Source organism: Hyperolius riggenbachi, chromosome 2 (assembly GCF_040937935.1).
Source record: "Hyperolius riggenbachi isolate aHypRig1 chromosome 2, aHypRig1.pri, whole genome shotgun sequence".
NCBI classification, from domain to species: Eukaryota; Metazoa; Chordata; class Amphibia; order Anura; family Hyperoliidae; genus Hyperolius; species Hyperolius riggenbachi.
In genome coordinates this window covers 513602448-513627452 of record NC_090647.1, presented here as the reverse complement: position 1 = coordinate 513627452, position 25005 = coordinate 513602448, and the positions used below count along the sequence as shown (strand labels likewise).

General features: G+C 41.7%; 2 protein-coding genes across 6 annotated transcripts in view; one reads left to right on the top strand and one right to left on the bottom strand.

The window, feature by feature from the left end:
* The window catches only part of NRIP1 (nuclear receptor interacting protein 1), a 107825-nt gene extending 89761 nt beyond the window's left edge, over nucleotides 1-18064 (top strand). For all 5 annotated transcript variants that reach the window (XM_068270539.1, XM_068270537.1, XM_068270538.1 and 2 more), the window contains exon 2: nucleotides 13968-18064. In XM_068270539.1, the coding sequence (XP_068126640.1) occupies nucleotides 14251-17628 (3378 nt within the window). In that variant the 5' untranslated portion in view covers nucleotides 13968-14250 and the 3' untranslated portion in view covers nucleotides 17629-18064. The remainder of the gene's footprint in view (nucleotides 1-13967) is intronic.
* LOC137547218 (uncharacterized) overlaps nucleotides 11525-25005 on the bottom strand; it is a 742288-nt gene continuing 728807 nt past the window's right edge. Inside the window, exon 13 of the mRNA XM_068270545.1 lies at nucleotides 11525-11889. Within this exon, the coding sequence (XP_068126646.1) occupies nucleotides 11802-11889 (88 nt within the window). The 3' untranslated portion in view covers nucleotides 11525-11801. The remainder of the gene's footprint in view (nucleotides 11890-25005) is intronic.

The window sequence follows — 25005 nt, the reverse complement described above, 5'->3', positions numbered from 1 at the left end:
ATTTTTTTAATGAATAAAACATGAGTGAGAGTATTGGGGTGGCATTGGTCAAACATCTATCAGCCAGCTGGTACATTTCTGAGCAGTTCTTTTCTGGTTGATACTTGTACCTCTTTAGGAAATCGAGCAGGTAACCAGTTCTGACCACTTGCAGCATTTTCCAAGTTTTGAATTTTCACGGTTTCTCATAGAGAATAGATCGAGTGGCCTTGTAGATCTTCTGTGATAGCAGGCACATCTTCAATTTTTCATTATAACCAACTTTTAGCCAACTGTAGAAACTGTAGGGAAAGGTATGTGGAGGCTGCCAAATTATTTCCTTTTAAGCATTACCAGTTGCCTGGCTATCCTGCTGATCCTCTGCCTCTAATACTTCTAGCCGTAGACCGTGAATAAGTATGCAGGACAGATGTTTCCGACATTGTCAGATCTGATAAGATTAGCTGCATGCTTGTTTCTGGTGTTTGTCAGACACTGCTGCAGCCAAATAGATCAGCAGGGCTGCCAGGCAACTGGCATTATTTAACAGGACATAAATATGGCAGCAGCCTCCATATACCTTTTGCTACAGGTGTCCTTTGATGTTTGGCACATCTGACCCAACTTTAGCAGATAGTTGCATTTCTTCACTTAGGTTTTCTCAGATGTTCACCAGATTGTCTGGTGTTTTACAGGAACCTCTAATATGCCATGTGAGAATGATGGATGTCAAGCTTGTTTTGAGTTTTAGTATAACAGTGAGCTTCCTTGATTTGAGGTATGAATCTAGATCTACATAAACTGTGCGCCTAGTGCATGGTGAAGCTGGGATAACTGGCCATTACACATGTGCTCCCTGTAGAAGGTCACATGATCACATGGGGGCCATGGGAACATCTTCTCAGTGTTGGCTGGGATGGAAGTGTAAAATTATTTTTGAAAAGGTCACTATGAGTATTGGAGGTACTTGGGGACTTATGTCAACAACAGACAAGAAGGCTGGTCATTGTTGAACTGGGAACTATTTTATTTATGCATACCCGGCCCACCCATGTCCCCGGCTGACCCTGCTCACTCTAAAAGCTACTGGTTGGACTTTCCTGGCTGTTCTCTAGGAATGCGTTGTACTTTTCCATCATACGTTGCATAACTTGACATGCTGTGTAAACAATAAGTTACTTTCAGATTTGTTATTAATAGTGGTATATATTTTTGTATATTCAATATGTTGATGACCATGATCTTCTAGTTTTGGCATCCATTTCTGTATGTTGCTAATGGTGTTTATTGCTGTGTGGTGGCAAAAACTGCTGCTGCAGGGATCCAGTCCTGATCCCTACAGGCAACAGTTGTGGATCCAAGATGAACTTTTACTCCTTGCATTATTGTGTTCCTTTCCTATTGTTTATAGGGCATTCCTCAAGCCAAATACTTTTTTTTGTTTTAATACTCTAATTCCCTATAAACTAAACAAGCCACGCCCACAGGTTTTCAGAGAGCCAAGGCATTTTCAGACAGTAGCAAGGGCTCTTGGGAGCTCAGTCTGGGCAGGAGGAGGGGGAGGTATTACTAGCCAGAGATTTCAGAGGCAGAGGGGAGGAGAGAAGAGGAGGGGGGATTAGTTTTTTTCACAGAAGATGCAGATAAGCTTGCCTGTTTGTATTGTTTACAAACAACATGGCTGCTGTCATTGTATCACAGGAAGAAATAATCATATTCTATTGAAGCTGTTTGCAGCTACATTTGCTGTGTAAACTATCTAAACTTTAGATAAGATATATAGACAAGTTACTTGTTATAGTTAGTTTTTCGTCTCGGATCCACTTTAAAGAGTAACTGTCTAGCATAAAATAAAAAATCAATTCTTTATTTTTATCTGGTAAACAAGTAATAAGGATGCTAACCAGGCAATCCAAAAGTTAAAAGTCACTCTTACTTTTCCTATTCATAAAACAACATTCCCCAGTTTCCTTGACTTATTTGGTACATCTTCCGCACAAAGGAAGTTACAGGGCATGCTGGGTTGTCCTTTTTTGCTTCTTTACTTTTTCCTCAGACTTAACTAATGCAGGCTGATTGGCTGAAGCCTCTTGTTTTCCCCTCCCACACCTCTGTTCCTCTTTGATTGGCCAATATTTCTCATGCTGAGACAATGCACTTTCTATTGCAGAGCTGGGTGGGAGTGCATAATGACTGGGAGGAGGGCGGGCAGTTCATACACAATCAGGCAGAGGAGAGTTAGGGAGGAAATGGCATCAAGATTGGCTTCAAGATAGACACAGTTAAAATTGAGAATCCGAACAAGGTTTTTCTCTTTTTTTCTTTTTTTTACGATAGAAAAATCACTAAAATCAGAACGTGGACAGGGCAATACATATGTTATGTAAGAAGAGCAAGTATTTATCTATTTATGCGTGCGTTTTTCTGAGATTGTATGGCTAATGGCTCCTCTTTAAGCCTTGTACTCACGTTAGATCTGCCAAGACTCCAGTGTGTGTTCAGTGGCCCTCGTACTTCCTCGGTGCGTCAGTGAGCAATCTCCCTGTGCAGGCCGAGCGCATTGCTCTACTCCACCTACCCCGCTCTGTAGTTCCCCCTGCTGTTAGTCCTCCTACCCTCTCCATAGCAACAGGATGTGCTGCTATCCTGCGCGTTAGTGATGCATCTGTACAACCTTGGCCCTGATTGCTGCCTTGCAACAGTCCTTGTATGTGTCAAGGCTTTATAGTGCGTGTACGCACTTTTCTAATTGATCACAACCTCTTGCCTGTGAACTACAAGTTCTCGCCTGGCTTCTGTTTTTCTTCCCACTTTGAGTTTTACATGCTCCTACCTGATTGACCTGCCCAGCGGCTGAATGCAGAAAGGAGAGGAAAAAGGCTGTGCTGCAGTAGGAAACACATTTTGCTTCTATGCACTGTTTATTTTCCTGATTTGCTCTTTAAATTTACCTTGTGCAGTTTGGGGGTTTAGTTAGGTTTTGAAAGAGGACCTTCAGAAATGGACTAATATGGAAACCCACCTTGTATGGGTGGAAAGAGAAGAATGTAGCTTATTTGATAAACTAGGAGGTTGTAAAACGTCCCATTGCAAGCAGCTGTGTATTTCTATTGGTCCTTTATATATACGATGGTGATTAGTCCTTTTCTGACCACTTCTGTTCACGTCCCTGCCCCCCCCCCCCCCCCCCAAAAAAAAGAAATACTTTGTGTTAAAAATAACTAAAAGGTTTTTTTTCTTAGGTAATGCATATCATGGCTAACTGTAGATGGTCTCTGTGATGGCTTTGAAAGCATGGAAGAAAAAATGTGTAGTTAGTCATTAAAGGACTACTGCAGTGAAAAAAGTAAGCAGTTAAAATCTGACAGAACCAACAGGTTTTGGACTAGTCCATTTCCTCATGGGGGATTCTTGAGGTTTTCTTTGTATTCAAAAGCATATCCTGATGGGCAGTTGCAAACGGAGCAGTGCTTTTCGGCGCTGCTAGATTTGGGCGCAGCTGGTGCCACCATATGCTACAATAAGAATCACAACTGAGGAGCGCTCAGCGAGTAACGTCGGCGCCGTCAGAAGACTGAGCCGAGGTTGCTTAAAAAACACAATAATTCGGCCTCCAGCAATCACTGGAACCTGAATTATATCATTCCCCTAATATCCATGGCGGCCTGCAGCCAAATAGAGCAGCAGGACTTCCAGGCAACTAGTGTTGTTAAAAAGGAAAAAAAATATGGCGGCCTCCATATCCCTCTCACTTTAGGTTCCCTTTAAAGTGTAACTGTCGGGCATAAAATCAAAAATCAATTCTTTATTTTTATCTGGTAAACAAGTAATAAGGATGCTAATCAGGCAATCCAAAAGTTAAAATCTCTATTACTGTTGTTTATAAATGATCATTCCCCAGTTTACCTGACTCTTATTTGGTACATTGCCGCACAAAGGAAGTTGCAAGGCATGCTGGGTTATCCTTTTTTGCTTCTGCACATTAGTTAAGTCTGTGGCTAGCACACCGCACATGCACATATTTAACATTTGGAGTGCGGATACTACTATTTCACTATACACATTAGTTAAGTCTGAGAGGAAATAAAGAAGCAAAAACCCACCCAGCATGCCCTGCAACTTCCTTTTTGCGGCAACGTACCAAATAAGAGTCAGGTAAACTGGGGAATGATCATTTATAAACAAGAAAAGTAATAGAGATTTTAACTTTTGGATTGCCTGGTTAGCATCCTTATTACTTGTTTACCAGATAAAAATAAATAATTGTTTTTTGATTTTATGCCCGACAGTTACACTTTAAAGGGATTACCCAAATCAACTTGTGTTATTTTAGCAAAACTAATTCTGTTTTTGGACCTTCTACCCGACCACACCTCACCCGTCTCTGCCAAGTGAGTCTTTCTTGGTAGGATGTCTTCAGTTGAATGGAAGGAGATGGACTTTCCTGGAGATGTTTGTTTAGCTGGTTTAGCAATGCGGTGTTGATATTATCGGGGAGGACAGCCCCCGAGAGTTATGCCGTTAACATCGCCAGGCAGGTGGCAGATTCACACGCGTTTTAAATCTGGATGGAGGCTTAGCGTGGCTGGAGAAGGTAACATTGGGAAAAGGTCTTGTGAGGTCCCTCCCTGCAGCCGTGACAGATTGTTAGCTAATTTTCTGCTTGCTGATCCCTTTATAATGACGGAGAGCATGCACTCCTGTACGTTAAATGAGAGTGCGTGTGTATAATATGTACATAATTATAGGTCATTTTTCATGGGGCCGGTGTGTTTGCACAGCTACAGCTGCCCTTTGCAGTCAGAGTCATTTATAAGCGGAGGCCGCAGTGTATATTTAGCCAGGACATATTTCCAGCGATTATAGTAAGCCTGCCCGAATAGTGGGAAGTCGATACATTCTTCCAGGGCTTTGCCTGGGCCATTGCACCTCTGCAGTCAGCGTTTGTCGCACTCAATGTATTCATTAATAAACAAAGGGCAGGTGAGTGTTGCCCAAGGATATATAAAACTATGTTAAAAACAACTGAAATGAGAAAACAGGAGGTGGCTTACCTCAAAAAACGACATATAACAAAATGACAAAAAGGCACCTTTTGTTTGGCTGAATCTATTGGATGGCACTTTATTTGGCCTGAAGAAGTGAGCTTCGACTCACAAAACGCGTTGGCAGTGCATAATACATTGTCATTTGTTATATGAAGTTGTCATTTTTGAGGTAAGCTGCCTCCTTATTTCTCATTTTAGTTGTTTTTAACACCGTTTTATACATCCTTGGGTGCCTCTTATCCCCGTTTGTGCTTCTCACCCTCCTTCGGAGGCGTGATATTGGTCTTAGGCCAGTTTGTCCCACCTAGCATTGACCCAGACTGAAACTTGTCACTTGCGTACGTGCTATTTAACTCTTTCAGGCAGAGAAAGAAAAAAAGACCACACGGCTGCTCCTTGCGACATGGTGATTGGGTAAGGAAGCCTAATACACAGATGTATGTTTAATTAATGGAGAATTTCCCAGGCATTTTTTATATGCGAAGGGGGAAAGTCTGTTAGATAGAAGGGCTTGAGTGACAGCGCTGTGGGAGGTACTGAATTAGCATGTTAGGTGTTGCAGTTCCCCATCAGGTCCGTGGGACACCTTTGGAAGTCCTGATTGGCTGAAGGATCTTTGAATTGATTGGTGTTTTAAAGGTGGTTGGAGTATATAAGGAGGAATGATTTTAGATGTCAGTAGATGTGATGCTGAATGGCTTGAGAAAGGTTGCATAGACCGAAACAGCAGGGCTGTCGCTGTTACAGATTGCTCATCATGCTGCTTTAAATAATGAGCTTTAATACATTTGATGGTGCCGACTCCACTGTGGACTGATAACTGGAATATCGGAGTGTGGAGGTATTGGGAGTCTAGGGCACATCAATCAATTCTCTCCTGGGTGCTAGCTTCATACCGAAAAGTTCTTGGAGAAAGGAAAAAAAGGAACACAGCATAGTTGTTTGTGTGCTTGGCCCTGTACATACACATGTCAATCTCATGATGTCACATGTCACCTCGGGTATCCTTTAACCTCCTTGGTGGTAAACTCGCAGCTCAGAGCGGTAACCCCGTCCTGCATTCGGGGTAGCCAGCGGAGGCTGTATGAAGAGCAATACGCGCAGCGGGCATTTCAACTCACCTCCCGGGGGATCCCGACATCGGCTGCCATTCTTCATCCGCTCTTCCGAGGCTCTGCTTCCACCTGGTGAGACCACTCTCTTTAGGGTTGCAGCACCAACTGGAGGACCGAGGGAAAGGGAGATGAGTGAGTGCTGGGGGGGCTGCTGCAGACTCTCTTGTGGTATGGTGGTTTTTCATGATTTTAGGGTCTAAAAGCACATGAAAAAATTGTACCGCTTTTAGACCCTAAAATCAGAAGCAATCTTACCGTCAGGGAGGTTAAGGGACCAAAATATGCATATGGGAAAAATTGGCCATTGCTGTGATTTTCAATGGGAAATGATTGATTTTTCATGCAAATTTTATGTGCCAGGGCCCCTCTTGGAACACATCCTCGGCATGAAGGAAGAGCCACTATCCTGTAGAGAATTATGACCTTGTATTTGCGCGCTGCTTTCCCACAGATAGCGTTCTGTTTGAAGAAGTCTTCGAGGTGCAGTGGTAAAATTGTTTACACCCAATAAGACATTAGAACGCTGTTTAAAGCCATTGAAAGCTGAAGGGATAAAAGAGACTTTGTGCCGAGCACAAAAGGCAAAATAAGTTGTTGATTCAATGACATGGCCAGTACAGTGCAAGCATTGTTTACAGCTCAGAGTTCACGCATCGGGTCACTTAGCGGCTGTAAGTAGGTACAGCATTGCACTGAATCTCTTTGTGCCAAATTAGCTGATGCTCCGGGGTTTAGCGTGAGGTCACGGAGCTGCAATAAATGTATGCTTTGTTCTATAATAAGACAACATGTCAAGATTATGCAAATGGCGGTTCAGAGATACGGCAGGAGATGTGCTTGCTGATATTAAAAGCTAACCAGTCAGCGTGGCTTCCCGTAAACGGTAGAAATTGCTTATACTTAAAGGCAACCGAGCACCACTTTTAAGCACCAAGGGCATCTCAATAGCACATTAAAAATGCATGCCAACAATGTGTCTCATTATTTTGAAAAACTTCCGTTTTACCTTTTTTTTTTTTTTACATTTTAAAAGTATAGCGGAGGTTTTGTTAGCCCACTTCTGCTGCCTGCCCGACCGTCCACAGGAATGTCAGGCAGCTAAGGACTAATGTAATTGTTTTATTGCACACATTATCAGAGTAAATGATACCTTTCATCAATGGTGGGTAATTAGGACAACTGCTTCAAAGAGTTTACAGAAGTCACAGATGCTGTCTTCACACCTTCCCTCTGGATAAATAAGGGCAGCTAGAAGAGGAGGGGGTAACATGGCAGCTCCTATAGCTATTAGAAACCAGGATAAATTCCAGGGAAAAAAGGGTGCTTAGTTCCCTTTAAAGCTGTGCATCTCTCTCCCGCAATCACTGCTCCATAGACAGGAACAATCTTTCTTTTGTAATAAATTTTACATTTTCCGTATCATGCAGTTGTGCCTTGTAATGCAGACACAGTGCTTCCCAGTACAGGAAATATGCTGGTGTATTGCAAATAATATCTTCCATCTCTTAAGATGGAAAAATAGATCTACAAATCACAATTTTGCTGACTGATCTGTTTATTGAGAGGAATAGCAGAAAGTTCCCGTAACATAAAAATATCCACTGAGCCGGGGAGGGAAAGCAATCTTAGGGTGTGTTTGACTTTGGTGGTGGCCATTTGGGCACTGGTATAGCAGTTCAGCTTTGCAATGCTTATTTGGCTGGTGTTTGGATACCAGAAACAATCCCCATTGCAAGATCTGCCCTACTGATTTTTAAGCTTCACCTCCCCCGTCCCTCATTGGGTTTGATAAGTTCTTTATATATAGCCTTCCCCCTCCTAATATTAAACACTTTCCTAACGCCTATTTTTTTTTATGCTAATAACTAACCTCTTCCCGTTTTATCTCCTCTTAAACTATACCTAAAGTTTACGATACATACCTTTCATCATTTTTACTCCCGGTGCCAAATCCAAGCATTGGAGTTTGAAATCTTAAGCCCTTTTTCTCATGGGTGGCTGAACTGCATCTTTGTTAAGTTCAGGCTGCTGGCCACAAGCGCCATTTGGCGGCAACATGAAGCCAAGCGGCACTGTTTGGTAACACCACACGTGCCAGATTGGACACACTGTGGCGTGGTGGCGTTACACAGCAGATAAAAAAAGGTTTGTGTTGTGCCTAATGATACAACTATAGGGTGGTGCTTGTCCACCACCTGGCTGGTGGACTGGAGAAGCTGACAGGCAGTAAATTCCCTGCCTTCCGCTGCCTGTAGAAGAGAAACCGTTTTATTATACCCGAATGACGGCGCCCGGATTAAAGGTCTATACACAAATGCAATTTTTATCTGCAGATGACTGGCCAATTTTACCATTCCATGTAGTATGAGAGCATACCTACACACTCTCTTCACAGTATTCAAAATCTGTTGGCCTTCATACTACATGGCAGTAATAAAATTGACTAGTCATCTGCAGATTAAAATTGGATGTAGGTACGGAGCCTAACCCTTCGTAACCAGACCGATTGGCTATGTAATAGCTGATTACTAGTGCCCAAATAAATGATGCCAAACTGAGTGTGTTCCTGAAATGTGGCAAATGAAAGACTCGAGCTTCTGATGAATTTCCCGATGACTACAGTAGTCCTACGTCGATCCTAGGCCAGTTAGGGGGAAGCCAATTGATTTATCTGTACGTTTTTGAAATGTGTGGGGAAACTACAGGGAGAACATACAACTCCATGAAGACAAGACACAGAACACTTACATTGTCTTTTTCTCTTGGTGTACTCAAAACGCCAAAGCTGCAGCCACTAGGGCGCTCACTATAAGCGGTAGCAGTGTTAGGAAGTCTCGCCCAAGGTCTCCTCGCTGAATAGGGCTGGCTTATTAAACAGGAAGAACCGTGATTTGAACCCTGGTCTCCTGTGTCAAAGGCAGAGCCCTTAACCAGTACACTATCCTGCCACTCCATGAAGATAGTGGTATGGCCCAGGTTCCAACTAGAAGCCCAGCACTGCAAGGGGAGAGTGCTGTCCACTCTCATCATGGTGTCCTCTTTACTCACAAGGGGCTTGTGATTTGCGTAACTAAGGAAGGCACGCTCCTTACATGGCAGCAAGCGCTGCTATGTAAGGCGTGCATAGTGTGCACATTAAGCTTTAGCAGCGCAGCTTGATGAACCAAGCCCAATGGGGAGTACTTGGTAAACATGGCCTGTCCATAAAGGGGTACCCGCTGTAACAATGTTAATACACACTTCCCTTTGCTTAGGCCCCGTTCACACTTGCGGTTTTGTCAAAACCGCACCGGATGTCCGGACCGCACCGTATCCGGACCGGACCTGATCCGTACGGTTCCTATCCGGATCCGGTCCGGATCCGGTCCGTTTGCATCCGGTTTCCGTGCGGTGTGAACACGGTTGCGGTCCGGATCCGGTTTCTTAAGGAGATAACAACCTGTAAATACCTGGGGTCTGGGAGGTCAGCAGAAGGGTCTGGGGTCATTGTTGGAGACAGGTGGACGTGTGGAGACCATCCGTGGATACAGAGACTGCAGTTGGGACCATGGATCCAGGCATTTTTCGTATACCTGGGAATTCTCTGTTGTTCGCCTCCTCGTTATCAGACTTATATCAGACATGTTGCTGCCTAGAGCTCCAGCATGAAATCGCTGCTGCCCCACTCTGTGAACTCCATGTGGTCCCCATCCAAAATGCATAGGAAGTGGGGTAGAACGTCCGGTTTTTGTAGCCAGTGTGTTGTGCGCTCTCCGGTTCTCATTACTTTGTATTGGCCGGATGGTGCAGTCCGGCTCCGCCCCGGATACGGCTGCCGGAGGAGCCGGACCAAAAAATAGCGCATGTTGGAACGGACGCCGGGAGTCCGGATCCGGTCCGGCTCCGGTCCGGCAGAACGGACGCATGTGAACGGACGCATAGGCTTTCATTGCTATTGCCGTGCGTCCGTTCCGTCCGTTCTGCAAGCGGTCCGGCTCCGGCACGGTGATTCCGGACGGCCACCGCTAATGTGAACCGGGCCTTATTGAGCCTTTGCAGTAATTCACCCCTCATTGCAGAAGACACTCCATGGACTGATTACTAGAGCCGGAGTGGGGAAGATCAGGATTGACCCAGGTTCAAACGAATGGTCTCCTTCTTTTCTGAGTTAATTAACTAAATATTCTGAAATCAATATGTGACGTTTAGGCTGTGGCACCTCCCGGAGCAGCTAGCTGTCTTCTTAATAAATGATATGATGTACATAGCAGCCTTTTCCTTCCGGTATTGAGGTTTTTAGTCCTGAAAGTGGTGGAAAAGTTTACACTGGCTGGATACAAATGCAGAGCCGACGCTAACATTATTACAGGAACAATTCAGGGATTGAAGATTAGCAAGAAAAGCTGAGCTGTTCCTTCCAGGAATCTTAAGTGAAATATCAATTACTGTACACCAGGAGCAACCGCTAAGTTAATTCTGCTGTCAGTCAATAGATGAATGTCCAGTGAGCCAGCAGACTCATTTAAAGGAAAAATACCTCATTCTCACGAGGTCAGATTCCTCTGCCTCTTAAAGAGAAAGGATAAGAAAAGGAATCTTCTTTGGTTCATTTGTATATATTACAAGGTTTTTAAAGGGAACCCGAGGCATGAGACATATGGAGGCTGACATTTATTTCCTGGCTGTCCTGCTGATCCAATGCCTCTAAAGCGAATTACCCACAGAGATATGGATCAGGGAATGTGTCTGTCTGCCAACTTCGCCGTGTTTTTCCCTCCTACATGCATCTGTACAGAACTCGGAGCAAGTATGGTTGAGGTGAGCCAGCATGAAAGTCCATAGGGAACGATCACCAATCACAACAATGTCTAAAACTTGAAGCATTCTAATATGCTGAATAGAAAAGGTGTATTATTACTACAACCGATCTGAAACCTAGCAGTTCAAGGGGGTGCTGTCCACCCAATCGTGTTAGTGGAATTTCCCTATGGACTTTCACACTGGCTCACCTCAACAATTCTAGCACCCAGAACTCATCTTCCAACTGTTGAGGGATGAAATCCAGATCCATGTGGGCCGCAGCCCGTGTGTGTGTGTGTGTGTGTGTGTGTGTGTGTGTGTGTGTGTGTGTGTGTGTGTGTGTGTGTGTGTGTGTGTGTGTGTGTGTGTGTGTGTGTGTGTGTGTGTGTGTGTGTGTGTGTGTGTGTGTGTGTGTGTGTGTGTGTGTGTGTGTGTGTGTACGCATCTCGTGTCTTGGACCTCTGAGTATCTTATCCCTCCCGATGTGGTTCTTCAGGCAAGGGTCCCAAAATGTTACAAGAAAGACAAATCGCTTTTCAATCACAAACTTGACCACAAATAAAGTTTGACAGCATGTTCTCTCCAGCCTGTTACCTTGCCTTGTTTATATTTGACCCCTCTCTCTGTGCCTGTCCATATTCCTTTCCGGTGAATGTCACACCAGGCCAAATAGTTGGTTGTTCCTAGTGATAAACATTTTGTAACACAATGTACAGTATGCGTAAATTGAGTGTGTGTACGTTACGTGTAGTCTAAACCCCGACAGCTCGGATCAAATGCCAGCTGTTACTCCAATCCAGTCTGTAATCTTGCATGCTGCTGTATGACCTTGACATTGCCATTGTGGACTTACTTTGTATTAAATCTATTTTAAGGGTGGTTAAGTTGACTTTTCTAGTGTTTGAGTTTCTGTCATGCATCTTGAGTTGTTAAACAACCAGGGGAAAGAGAAGCGGTGATGGAAAAACCTACGAAAACAAATAGTGAAAATTGTTATTTTTGTTGGTTTAAAGGCACTTTGAGTAAACGTTTTATATGGCACCAGAGCTCAGAGCTATCAAGGCTGCTATCTTCATTTAACTTTAGAAATTATGAGTTGTCTGGCTGCAAAGCTGATCTTTTGGCATTAGAAGTTTGGGTTACACAACTGGCATCAATCCGCAGATGATGCAGTCAGCAAAGAGTCAGAACATAGGTTTTGCATACTTGGTTTGAGCCAATGATTCCCAAAAGTCTAAAATGCAGAAGACCATAAAAAGCCAGGCAAATAGCATTCTGAAAGGTAGTGGTGCTATCTACTGTATTTTGTGGACTATAAGACTCACTTTTTCTCCCCAAAAAGTGGGGGGGAAAAGTCACTGCGTCTTATAGTCCAAATGCGGGGAGTTCCTGACTTGTGAACGCCTGCCAATACCAACCTCCAACCTGCCACAATGTCGGGGACTTAATGTACTGTGCCCATGCAGAGGAGGACACGGGACACAAGGGAGACACGAAGGAACATAGAGGAGGACAGAGGCAGACACATTAGGACACAAGATGGACAGAGGAGGACACAGGGAGACACAAGAGGTACAAAGGGGGCATAATCCACAAGATGCCCCTTCACCATGGATGCACCAGTTTTAGCACATATATATTTTTCCCTGGTTCTTGCCCTCTAAACCTAAGTGCATCTTATGGTCAGGATCGTTTTATAGTCCGAAAAATACGGTATATTCCAGGTCACTTTATTTTTCCTTTAAAAATACACTTGAACTGAGAGAGATATAGAGGCTGCCATATTTGTTTACTTTTAAACAATACCAGTTGCCTGGCAGTTCTGCTGATGTCTTTGGCTGCAGTAGTATCTGAATCACATACCTGAAACAAGCATGGGACTAATCCAGTCAGACTTCCATCTTAAACACCTTCTGAAACACCTGATCGGCATGCTAGTTTAGGTTCTATGGCTACAAATATTATGCCTAGTACACACCGTGCAAAATCCTGCCAGACGGATCAAATCGATTACGTCCGATCTGATCTCCGATCGTTTTTCTGATCGATTTAGTATAAAAGTGATTAAAAAATTGATCAGAAAAAGATCGGAAATCAGATCGGACCTGCCGTAAAAAAAATATTTTTGACACGTCTATCTGATTGGAAATTGCTTGGTGTGTACCAGGCATTAGCAGGACAGTTAGGCAAATCTGCATAGTTTAAAGAGACTCTGTAACAAAATTTTGAGCCTTATTTCTTCTATCCTATAAGTTCCTATGCCTGTTCTAATGTGGTCTGTCTTACTGCAGCCTTTTCTAGTTGCACTGTCTCTGTAATAAATCTTATCTTCTTTCCTCTGTCGGGCTCAGGCTGGAATGTGTAGAATGTGCAGCACTGCTTGTGATAGGCAGAAGCTTTACACACCCTCTCCAAGCTCTCCTCTCAGCCTATCACACTGTGGTTAGCAGCCATGTCTTTTGTTTGTAAACACTGCCTAAAACTGACAATTACAAGCCAGGATTGCAGCAGGGAGTGGCAGCACAGCACAGCACAGAGGGGCCCAGGAGAACATAATACAGAGAATGGTATGCTTTTTATTGTAAGAATTTTAGAGTACAGATTCTCTTTAAAAGGAAAAAGAGATCTCAGCCTCCATATCCCTCTCTGTTCAGGTATGCTTGAAAGCACACCTGAAGTGAAGAAGATATGGAAGCTGCCATACATTCTAGAGGAACTTTGTGCCTTTTTCAAACTTTTTATAAATTTGCCAGTAAGCGTACATACACATTCAATTTTGATTGACCAATTTTACAACTTCCACGTAGTAGGAGAGCTTACCTACACCATCTGTTCATAGTGTTCGAAATCCGTTGGCACTCATACTACATGAACATGGTGGAATTGGCCAATCAAAATTGGAAGCATGTACACAACTTGTCTATGGGCTTGAATAAAACTATAGTTATAGTATAAAACCCCTCTGAAGGGCTTATCTATGTAAGATATGATTGTGACCGCTTGATGATATGATTCTTACACTTGTTTTCTTTTCTTTGTTTTGCAGGTAAATTCTTGAGGACAACTCAAAGTGCCGTTTCTGTGGATAAACTGTGACAACTTACTTATGTCAGAAATATTACGAGAAGCTGACACATCTCAGTATGCTGTATCAACCCGGACTATTCAACCTTCTTGGCATCGGTTCTTCAGAGGACATATGCTAGTGATTCCTTGTTGACGGCAATGGTTGTAAAAGAGCAAAGACTGCCTCTGCCTTATAAACTTTAACTCTTCCACGTTGTCTGAAATAGATAAAGACAGAGCTCTTTCGAATACGTTTGTTGAACATGACTCATGGAGAAGAGCTTAGCTCTGAAAAACAACAGGATTCAATTGTTTTAACGTACCTAGAAGGATTACTAATGCATCAGGCAGCCAGTGGCTCTGGGACAGCGGTTGACAAACTCTCTGTTGGCCGTGTAAAAGTTGACGAAAGTTTCAAAATTTCCGGAAATGGTTTCAACAACTGTAAAGATAATGCATCCATTCACAACAGCAGCCAAGGGTCCAGCGTCTTGCATCTTAAGAAGGCCAGGCTCTTGCAGTCTTCAGAAGACTGGACTGCTGCAAAGAAAAGGCGGTTAACCGATCCAAACGGTGTGAACGGAAAGAGCGACTCTCTTTTGACTGGAATGGTAGACAGTGTACCCAAAGGCAAGCAGGACAGCACACTACTGGCCTCTTTGCTTCAGTCATTTAGCTCCAGGCTGCAGACCGTTGCTCTGTCTCAACAGATAAAACAGACTCTGAAAGACCAAGGTTTTCCCATTGCCCAAGATACTGCACATGAAGAAAAAGATGACCAGTGTTACGGTTTGGCCTCCAATCACCTTAAGGCTCTTTTAAACAAAAGCAGGTCAAAGGATAAAATAGTTGAGAACAATCTGACTGTTTTAGCTAAAAATTCTTTACCAGAAAAATATGTAGAACCTCCTAAAGGCACAGGTGAATCGATTTCATGTGCTGCAAGGCTTCAAGCTGTGGCAAACATGGTGGAGAAAAGGTCAAGCCCAACCGCCTCACCTAAACCAAGTGTGGCCTGCAGCCAGCTGGCTCTGTTGCTTTCTAGTGAAGCACACTTGCAGCAGTACTCTAGAGAACATGCCTTAAAAGCACAGAGTGCGAGTCAGTTGGCCAGTGAAAGACTAGCAGCCATGGCACGGATTAAAGAGAGCACAGAAAAAGATATTGGTCAGTTCCAACTATCTGCAAATGTTTCAAACAACCTCAACAGTCATCCTCGGACAATAACCAATGGACTGAATAGTCCAGGAAATGTATCTCCATTTTCAAGTCAACTTGGAGTTCCAAGTTCTCCTCTCAGATCAGTGACTTATAAGAACCATGTGGATAAAAACCATCCAAAGTCTCTGCCCAATAACAGCTTGCTTTTGCATCTTCTCAAAAGCCAAAATGGTTCAACTGTTGGGAATAGCCACGCGCACAATGAAAAATATGCTATGTTTGAAGAAAGCGCTACTCCAACAACTACGGACGACTTCTCTGACCACAATCCAAGTTTCACTGAAGAGGAGAGCAGTGACGACGAAAGTACTCATTCAAACTGTGTTCCCATCGATCTATCCTTCAAAAACCGGGCAGATAAGCCTGAAATATTGCACTCCGCAGCCTCCATAGACAATTTAACTGAATCACTGCTTAAAAATTGGGATCCAAAAGTTAATGGACTTGATCATATTAAGGAAAACAAAGACTCTTCTGTGAACTCTACACTAAAACCATATCAGAAAGTAACACTATTGCAATTGCTGCTTGGCCACAAAATGGATGACAGTCCACCAATAATGGAAGACCCTAGGACGCCACAAAAGACAACTGATTTGTCAAATTTTAATTTGACGCCTCCTGTCCGCCTTTCTGAAAGTCCTATTATTCACAATACTTCGCCACTGAACACACTCTCTTTGCACAGGTCTACAACATCTGCTTCTCCACTAAATCTTACTCACCAGCCTTTTCCAGTCAAGCCAAACTTCCCATCCTATGTGAGCAGTATACAGGCAGACAGACTGGTAAATCCAGCATCAAAGCATTTGATAGAACTTACAAGAAGTAAAGGAATTCCGACATCTGCCCCACCTCCAAACGACAATGCACAAACTAATGCTGCCTTCAGTGCCAGCAAGCTGCTACAAAATTTAGCTCAGTGTGGAAAGCCAAGTGCCACCCCTGAGGAACAAAGGCCACATAAACCTGCTAGTACAATCAATTCCGGTGGATTAATCGATAAATTAAACAGTCCTCTTATGGCAAACCCATCAAATACATTTGATGAAGGCAGATCCTTTAGTAGTCCACCTACTCCAATAGATTCTAGGATTTCTGGATCTGAAATTGAGAACCTTTTAGAACGACGCACAGTTCTTCAACTCCTCCTAGCTGCACCTAACAAATGCAAAAATGAAAAAGTGAAAAAGCCCATTGTAAAAGATGAAGTTATGCCAGACAGGACTGACGATATGGCAAATGAGCAGTTTGTTTCCCTCAAAGTCAAAATGGAGCCCCAGGATGATTCCGGTATACACCAAACAAAAGAGCCAAATGCACTCAACACATTAGGGGTATCATTGCTGAAACCACCCAGACCTGTCCTTGAGGATATAAAACCTTTGTATGCTCCTCCACAGGACTTTTCTGTTTCTAAAAATGGTCTTCTAAGTCGTTTATTACGTCAGAATGATGTATTTGATCACAACGATCTGGATTTGAACAACCGTCACTTTGAAACAAAGCCAGGGGAATCAAAAATGTCTTCTATAGTGCCTAAAAAAAGAAAAATGCATCAAAATGACCCTTTAGAAAACCAAGCAAAAGTAATGAAACCTTCCACACCAGACATTGGAATCAAGCAGTTTTGTACCGCACCATCTTCAAGGGAGCTACCATTTCTTCATGAGGAAATGGATAGCACCAAGACTGAGCAAGACCAGAGGAACTTTACAGCTCAGAATGCCTTTAATGAAAATAAAAATGTAGGTTGGTCGAGAGAGAGTAAAGGCTTTAATGTGCTTAAACAGCTCTTACTTTCAGAAAACTGTGTTCGAGACTCTCAGCATAGGAACAATGCAATGGTTGAAGAGTTGATGAGGGGAAACCGAACCAACTTAGCAGGCAGTCCTGAATTCATTCTTCCACCCCTGAATATGTTTATGGGAAAAGCCCCTCCACAAAATAGTTTTGGTCACGTTACATTTCAGTATCCGTCTCCTTTGAAGAACACTCCTCATTCTTCCCCAGACATTCTAAGAAATAACTCCCCCCGGTCCGAGGTTGGACACATAGGTATGTGCCCAAATCCTAATGACAGAGCCCCCACTAAATGGGTCATTGCAGACCATGAGAAGAACGAGCGTGGAAAAGATTCTCCAAGGTTGACAAAAACTAATCCTATATTGTATTATATGCTGCAGAAGGGGGCTCAGTCGGCCTCTGGTCAAGATTTACATGATCGGACCAGCTGGGCAGAAACTTTGTTGGGCCAAGCAGCGGAGATGACCTTGAAAAGAGAATCTCTCTACGCTACAGGAACCAGTGGATTTGGTTTTAATAAGCCTTCCAATAACAATGTAAATACTTTTCATAATTCCAATGGCAGCCAGTATGGGCTTTTCGACATGCTTACAATAAAGAAGGAACCTGAGTAGCTAAAAAATTCTACTCTTTGCATCAGATTGTTTCACAAAATGTTTATTTCAGCTTGGTCCATGCATGATTATAAAAGAACAGCATGATCTTGCGGACATAGGTTAATTTCATGTACCTAAGTTGAATATTTTGCTTGTGATTGCAGACTGTTGCTATGTGTACAGAGATTTTCTTTTTTTTTTTATTTTACATTTAGCAGCTGAAAATTGGAATTTCACATTTTATACTGTAGATAATATGAATAGTTTGGGCACACAAAATTATTATTATTATTTTTTGTTCTTATTTTGGGTCCCATTGTTCGTATGTACGTTTGTTTGAAAATTGGAAGTGGTATAAAGCTCATATTGAGATAAGAGAGTCTAAGTTAACGTAGCAAACTGTTGCATTCCACTTGAAGGCAAGTTTTGACAATTAAATTGTTAGCTAAAAACACACTTTTTCAGTATTCGTTATTAAGATTCTTCAATCTCTCCCTGGGTTTCAATCAAAGATCAGCATAAGTAACAGAGGCGCCAGTTCAACGGTTTCAAAAAGGGAGGAAGTGGTGGACTTACCTTCCCGTAAGTAGACACCTTAGTTTGCATTCACTGAAAAAAAATATTTATTCAAAATACTCCACAGATTTATGCAAATTCTTTCGCAGGTGCTGCCCCGCTTCCTAATGCAACAATAGGAGCTTTCTGTGGTCTATGTAAGCCAAAGCTACCTCCAAGATCAGGCAGATCTACTCCAGGCAAGATCAGAACTGGGGGAAGGGGATAACTCAGGCTTACATGCAAATTTAATGCAAATCGTATGCAGCTTGACATTGGGCCGGTCAAAAAGTCAGAAAGTGCATTTGATTGGGTTAATTCCACTCTCCGTATAATTGGCAAGCAAGTCAGAATTATTAGCATCCTGTTGACCATCTATAGTCAGAACCTTAACTCTGACTTGGGGATGGCTAGGGATGACCAATGAGTTTATGCAAGATTATGCAATTTTTTATACAAATATATGCAGCTTGAAAATGGAACAATCAAGTCCCACCCATGTTTAAACGGAATGGTCCATTTTCAAGCTGCATATATTTGCATAAATATTTACATAATTCTGCATGAATGCTGGGTATGGCCAATGAGTTGCAAATAATTCCAAGTTGAGGCAAGTTTTATGGTAATTTTATGCAAATATACACAGCTTGAAATTGTAGTGGTTGCAAGCAGCATACATTTGCATAAAATATGCATCAATTGAATTATTTTCATCTCTTTGACCATCCCTAGTTTGAGCGATCTGGGGATGGCATAATTGAAATGATGTCCTACTCTCATATGTCTGTGGCTCTCGTCTTCTGTATGTACAGAAGAGTATGAAACCTATCAAGAATCTACATCACAGCAAACTTTCCACCACTGCTGATTGGAACTGTGGGAAGGACTGGAGTTTAGAGCGAGGATAGAACAAGAGAACACATGCCAAGTTCTGTTATCTTCTAAAAAAAGTCCTATATTGGACAGGTGGTAGGACATCCAGTTCATCCTGATGTCCTTCGCTCACCCCTAGGCTTGCAGGTTATAGATACATGAAGATTCATGGGAGGGTACTTAACAACGTAGATAAGCTGCCATGATGTTACACTGTGTTACTTTTAAACATCCAATCTGTTGGATGGAAAATAAAAAAGAGAGAAAAAAAAAACAAAACCTTTTATGCATGTGGTTGGAATTTTTTTACATCAACAAAGTATTGACTTCCAATCTGCTTTGGCAAATCAAGCCCATAATCCTTGTAACCAGTTACACCAACTATCCTTTCCAAATGGCCATGTGCACAAGTCATGGTCTTGTACTAAAAAATAAAAAAACTAACTGCAGTACACAACTAGCACAACTAGTTCCATCTTTCACAGATGCCTATTCCGCAGCTGCTAGAGACCACGGGATCCTCCATTCCTCCACACTACCGTGAAACATGTTGGTGGTGTGCAGAAAGGCCCAACCCCATCAGTCATGTGTGAGTCAGACGCTCACATTCAGATAGTGAAACCCAGAGGTCTCGATTATGTGCCTCGGAGGATCCAGTAGTGGTCTGTGGCTTCAGACCAGGCATCTAAACTGTTGAGTTTATTTCTTTTAACTTTAGGTACACTTAAAGGAAAACCATTTGTTTTGAATTGTATATGGAGGGATCAGAACTTCTCTTGAGTTTCATTGCTGTTCTGTGCCTGCATGTGTGTGAATTTCACTTACCAACAGTGTCAAAGCGGCAAAAAAATAAACAGGGATGTCAAACTCCAGTCCTCAAGGGCCGAGTTCCTCACACATTTTTGGCACAGCTCAAATTGATGGGACTGGAATCAGGAAATGTGTGGTTCTTCAAGCAGAACATGAGTCAATTTCTCAGTCCTTCCTGAATACTGGCATGGATAAACCTACCCCCCCAGGACTGGAGTTCAACACCTGTGCTGTAGAATGAGAAAGAAATAGATTCCCTGACAGGTTTTAGTGGTGTCCTTCATTTCTTGTCCATGGAACAAGCAGATTTCAGATTAAAGCCGTGAGGCTATATAGAAATTCCAGGGACAGAAATGAAGGAAGATCTGGGCAATAGACAGCAATAATCCGCTAAAAGTTTCTAACCAGTGTTCACATTATTCTGGTTATATGCAAATCCACATTTTGTCTACTTTGTTAAATGCCCTTAAAATATTCTACGTACAATTTTGGTTCACACGGCCTTAGAAACCCAGAAAATAATTTGGCACAGACAAGAGTGATGAAGTTTAAAGACTGGTTCACTCAATGGCCCATATGTAATTCACTTTTTCTCCTAGGTAATATTTTCACACCTTGTCAGTAAAATGCCTTTAGACCCCCAGCAAGCAAGAAAAAGCATACAAAATAATTTTCATAGTACTTTTCTTTACTACTTTTGGTACTTTTTCAATTACAAAATGATGAAATTTGTTTTAAAGAGAAGATGAAAAATGATCGCCTAGGAGAAAACTTTGGATAAAAAGTGAATTGCATATGGGCCTCTTGAGTTTTCTCCTGGGAGATACTTTTTTATTTTCTCTTTAAATAATTTTTCAAAAAATGTACTTACAAAATTATTTGGAGTATTTTCTTGCTTGCTGATGGTTTAAAGGGCATTTAATTGACAAGTTGTAAAAATATCACCTAGGAGAAAAGTCAGGAGAAAAAGTAAATTGCATATGGATAATAAGCCCTTGTTCAATTCACTTTTTCTCCGAGGTTTTCACCTTAAAAATGGTTGTGTTTTCTTGCTTGCTGGTTGCTTAAAAGGCATTGGCCTATATGTGATTCACTTTTTCTCCTGAGTTATCTTCTAGGAGATACCGTAATTTTCATCTTCTCTTTAAACTAACTTTTCAGCATTTTACCATTGAAAAAAATATCCAAACGTTGGTGAAAAAGTATTATCAAATTTATTTTGAGTATTTTCGTGCTTGATTGGAGGCTTAAAAGGTATTTTATGACACAATGTAAAAATATCACCTAGGAGAAACCTCAGGAGAAACAGTGAATTGCATATGGGCCCTTGTCATAAAATGCATTTTAAGCCACCAGCGAGCAAAGAAATACTCAAAATAATTTTAATAGTACTTTTTTTAACAACGTTTGGGTACTTTTTCAATTGTAAAATGATTTTATTTTGAAGAGAAGATGAAATTTTATCTCCTAGGAGAAAACTCTGGAGAAAAAGCTAATTGCATATGGCCCATTGTATTGATAAGGTGTGATGATAACACCTTGAAGAAAATATAGGAGAAAATCTGAATTGTATAAGGACCAACAAGTCATCGAGCCAAACTGATGTTCTGTTGTGTTATGTGTTAGGCTGAGATGAAAATAATCCATCCAACCTACAACTGAGCAGGAAGAGTTCGCCCTTTCTTCACTACATTCTGCATGTGGTATTTCTTTCAGTTATGCACCAGTGAGGTAGAATGCTAATAAAAAAAGAGTGAATATAAAATCTCATTCTTAATGTCATGGCACCGAATTTTTGCCAGCAGCTCATTATTAGCATGGGAACTACCTGAATACATTTAAAATTCTTGTGAATAGCGTGGTTAGCAGTGTTGGGAATGTGTTTCCATTGCAAGAACAGATCAACAAGTCCGCTCAATCACTTGCCATGTTATTCACCACAGAGGTAAATGCATTCCATTGCTAGCAATGTGACGCTTAGCAGGATAATTGCCCGTGGGCCGTGGCCTTGAAAGTGTACCTAAAATATGGATGTTTTGTTTTTTTCAAATAAAACTTATTTGTATGGACTCCCACAAGGCATGATTAGCTACATAACTTTACTTGGTGTCCGTGAAGTCTATTCTTCAAATATTCCCATTTCCAGCTTGTCAACTTGCTCTCAGTCGAGAAGCAGGAAATGGCACTCTGAACTCGCCCCACCTCCCTCCTGTCACTTTTGATGTAAACATTTTTATCCAAGAAAAGCATACAGACAGAACAGAAAGGCAAGAATAAAAGAGAAAAAAATGATTTAGATATAGTATGTACAATACGGCAGAAATGTCATCAAGGGAAGGGAAAGTTTTTGATCCATGTTTGCCAATTATTTAGTGATAGCTGATTGGTAGATTTGAAGTCTGTTTTGGATGGTTTATTAGTTAGCCACTTAATGACATGCTGACTTATAAAAACGTCCTGCTAGAGCCTCTTAATGGCTCCTGGAAGTTTTTTTAAGTCAGACAGTGCTGCTGTCACTGTGCGCATGCACCTGCGTGCTCCCGCGGGTGCTCGTGCGTCCCCACGATGTCTCCCACGATGCATCACTGCTGAATATACAAATCATCCTTTGATGTCCCTGTAAGCTAACCACACCACCAGAACCACTGAAATGCAATGATGTGTTAGCTGGTTAATAGTAAAGGGATGATTTGCATATTAAGCAGTGATGCATCGTGGGAGACATCAAATGCTCACTCCAACTTGAATTATTGCAAAAACCTTCTACAAATTTGGTGAACCAAACTGCAAGAAGTTTTCTTGTTCCTCCCTTGTTTGTGTGAGGCCTTTTTCTCAGATTTTTCATCTTCTTCCAACATCTCAAAAACATAATGGTAAGCTTATTGCTTTCCCCGGAAAACTAACTGTAGACTTAGTAGGGCCTCAGACTATGGTAGGGAGTGTAGTGTGAGCTGCTTGGATGGACTGTTGGTGACCTGGATTGTCCAATGTACTCTGTAGAGCGCTGTAGAAGCCGTCAGTGTTACATAACTGCATTATCGTAATAAAGCATGGTTTTATATTGCTGGCGGCTAGTTTTAATGTAAAAATCAATGCTGCAAGCCTTGACTATTTCCCACAAGGTCACCACTGCGTAACCTGGTGAAGTGGGGAGTGCCAGCTCCTGCAGCTTGTAGTGACTCTGGCTTCCCCTCGCCCACAAGCAGGGCGTTACTACGATCATGAAATAACTCCAGAGAGATGACATTGTTGAATATCTCTGACAGAGATTACTTCATAGGGAGAAGCTTCTAACACCGTTCTGTCTATGAAAAACACTCAGAAGGAAGCATTTTCTTTTCATACAGCTTTAGAACTGATGACATTTTTGTGCTTATCATGACGGGCTTTTATTTTTAAAAGCAAACCACCCAAAGAGTGGGCACTCCGCATCTTAATAAATCACCCCTGTGGTACTCCAGTAATGTCACCCTGAAATATATTATCTGATTGAAACCAATAGACTGCCTTTATTCTGCTGTATAATATAGGCTTAGAGATTGTTTACTTCCTAAGATTTATGACAGAAATGCCCTTATTCAATTCACTTTTTTCTCCTAGGAGATAATTTTCCATCTTCTGTTTCAAAAATTACTTATCAACACTCTGCCATTAAAAAAGTAGCAGAAAGTAGCTGACAAAGTACTCTCAAAGTACTCTCAAAAATTAAAAATATATATATATATAATAAATGTTAGTTTTTTTCTCACTTTCTGGTGGCTTTTTATGAATAAGGTGAGAACATATCACCTAGGAGAAAATGTAGGAGAGAAAATTAATTGAATGGGGCCAACATGTCTTTTACCCAAGTGAAACCCAGAAAATATAAAGTCTTGCTGCACATTTTATAATAACAATAGAGAGGACATTATTAATCATAATAATGTCATTTGGTGACCTTGACTTCATTTATTTTACTCATAGGAATGACAATGTTTACTGAGAGATTTGCTGTAAAGCAATCTTGAAGTGTCTCAAAATTTTTTGTATATATAGCTCCAAATTTTCAACCACTGCTAATCTGGTACCACCGATCATGTGTCCTCTGAGAGGAAGTCCTCTCATTTCCTGCCACTGTGACAGTGGTCACATCTGAGTAAATGGTGTCACAAGGCAAGGAAGCCTGCAATGACAATATAAGTAAAAAAAAAACCTGCCATGAGTTCTACTTCTTTCCTCTCTATCAAAAAATAAAATGTTCTTCAATTATGTTTCAATTAATTAAATATACACGCTTCCTATTTGGACAACTGCCGATACGCAATTAACTTTTTTCCTGAGTTTTCTGCTTGGAGAAAGTTTTTTTTTTCCATCTTCTATTTAGAATAACTTTTCAGCACTTTGCAATTGAAAGGGTACCAAAAAGTAGGCGGAAAAGTACTGTCAAAACTATTTTAAGTATGTTCTTACTTGCTGGTGATCTAAAAGGCATTTTATTGAAGAGTTTTTTCCTAGGTGATATTTTCACAACTTGTAAATAAAATGACTTTTCCACCACCGGCAAGCAAGCAAATACTCAAAATAATTTTGACAGTACTTTTTCCCCCCACTTTTTGGTGCTTTTCTATTGCAAAGTGCTAAATTATCTCCTAGTAGAAACCTCTGGAGATCAAATGAGTTGCAAATGGCCCAGGGTGCCAGGAGTCTTCTCCCAAAAAGGGGACATTGACAGCAACTAAATCTGTTTCAAAGACAACCCAAGCCAATGCTCTGGTTCAGAAACACTTAACTAAGGAGACAAAAGCCTCTGGATCCTGATGAGGCTTCCCTCGCGGTCCTCTAGTCCCATTGCCACTTGCGAACCCTCCAGCTAATCTTATGTGGTCCACACTCAGTGTTTGGGGGACCAGAGGACAGTGTGTATCTTAGGCAAGTACGTGATTTTGTACACACGTTAAGCTTTCTACTCTATCCAAACAGAATTTTAAATGGAGTTGGGATACTTTTCATCTCTGTGTTTCTTTACCCAAGAATGGATTTTCAGCATACCCAGTTATGTCATGGTGAATCAGAATCATTAGGGTTTTTTTAAAGGACTAAACTAAATCTAAAAGTCCCCATACTGAAAAAAACTAATATAAATATAGTTTTGCCTTTTTGTTTTTTAGAAGGCAAGTT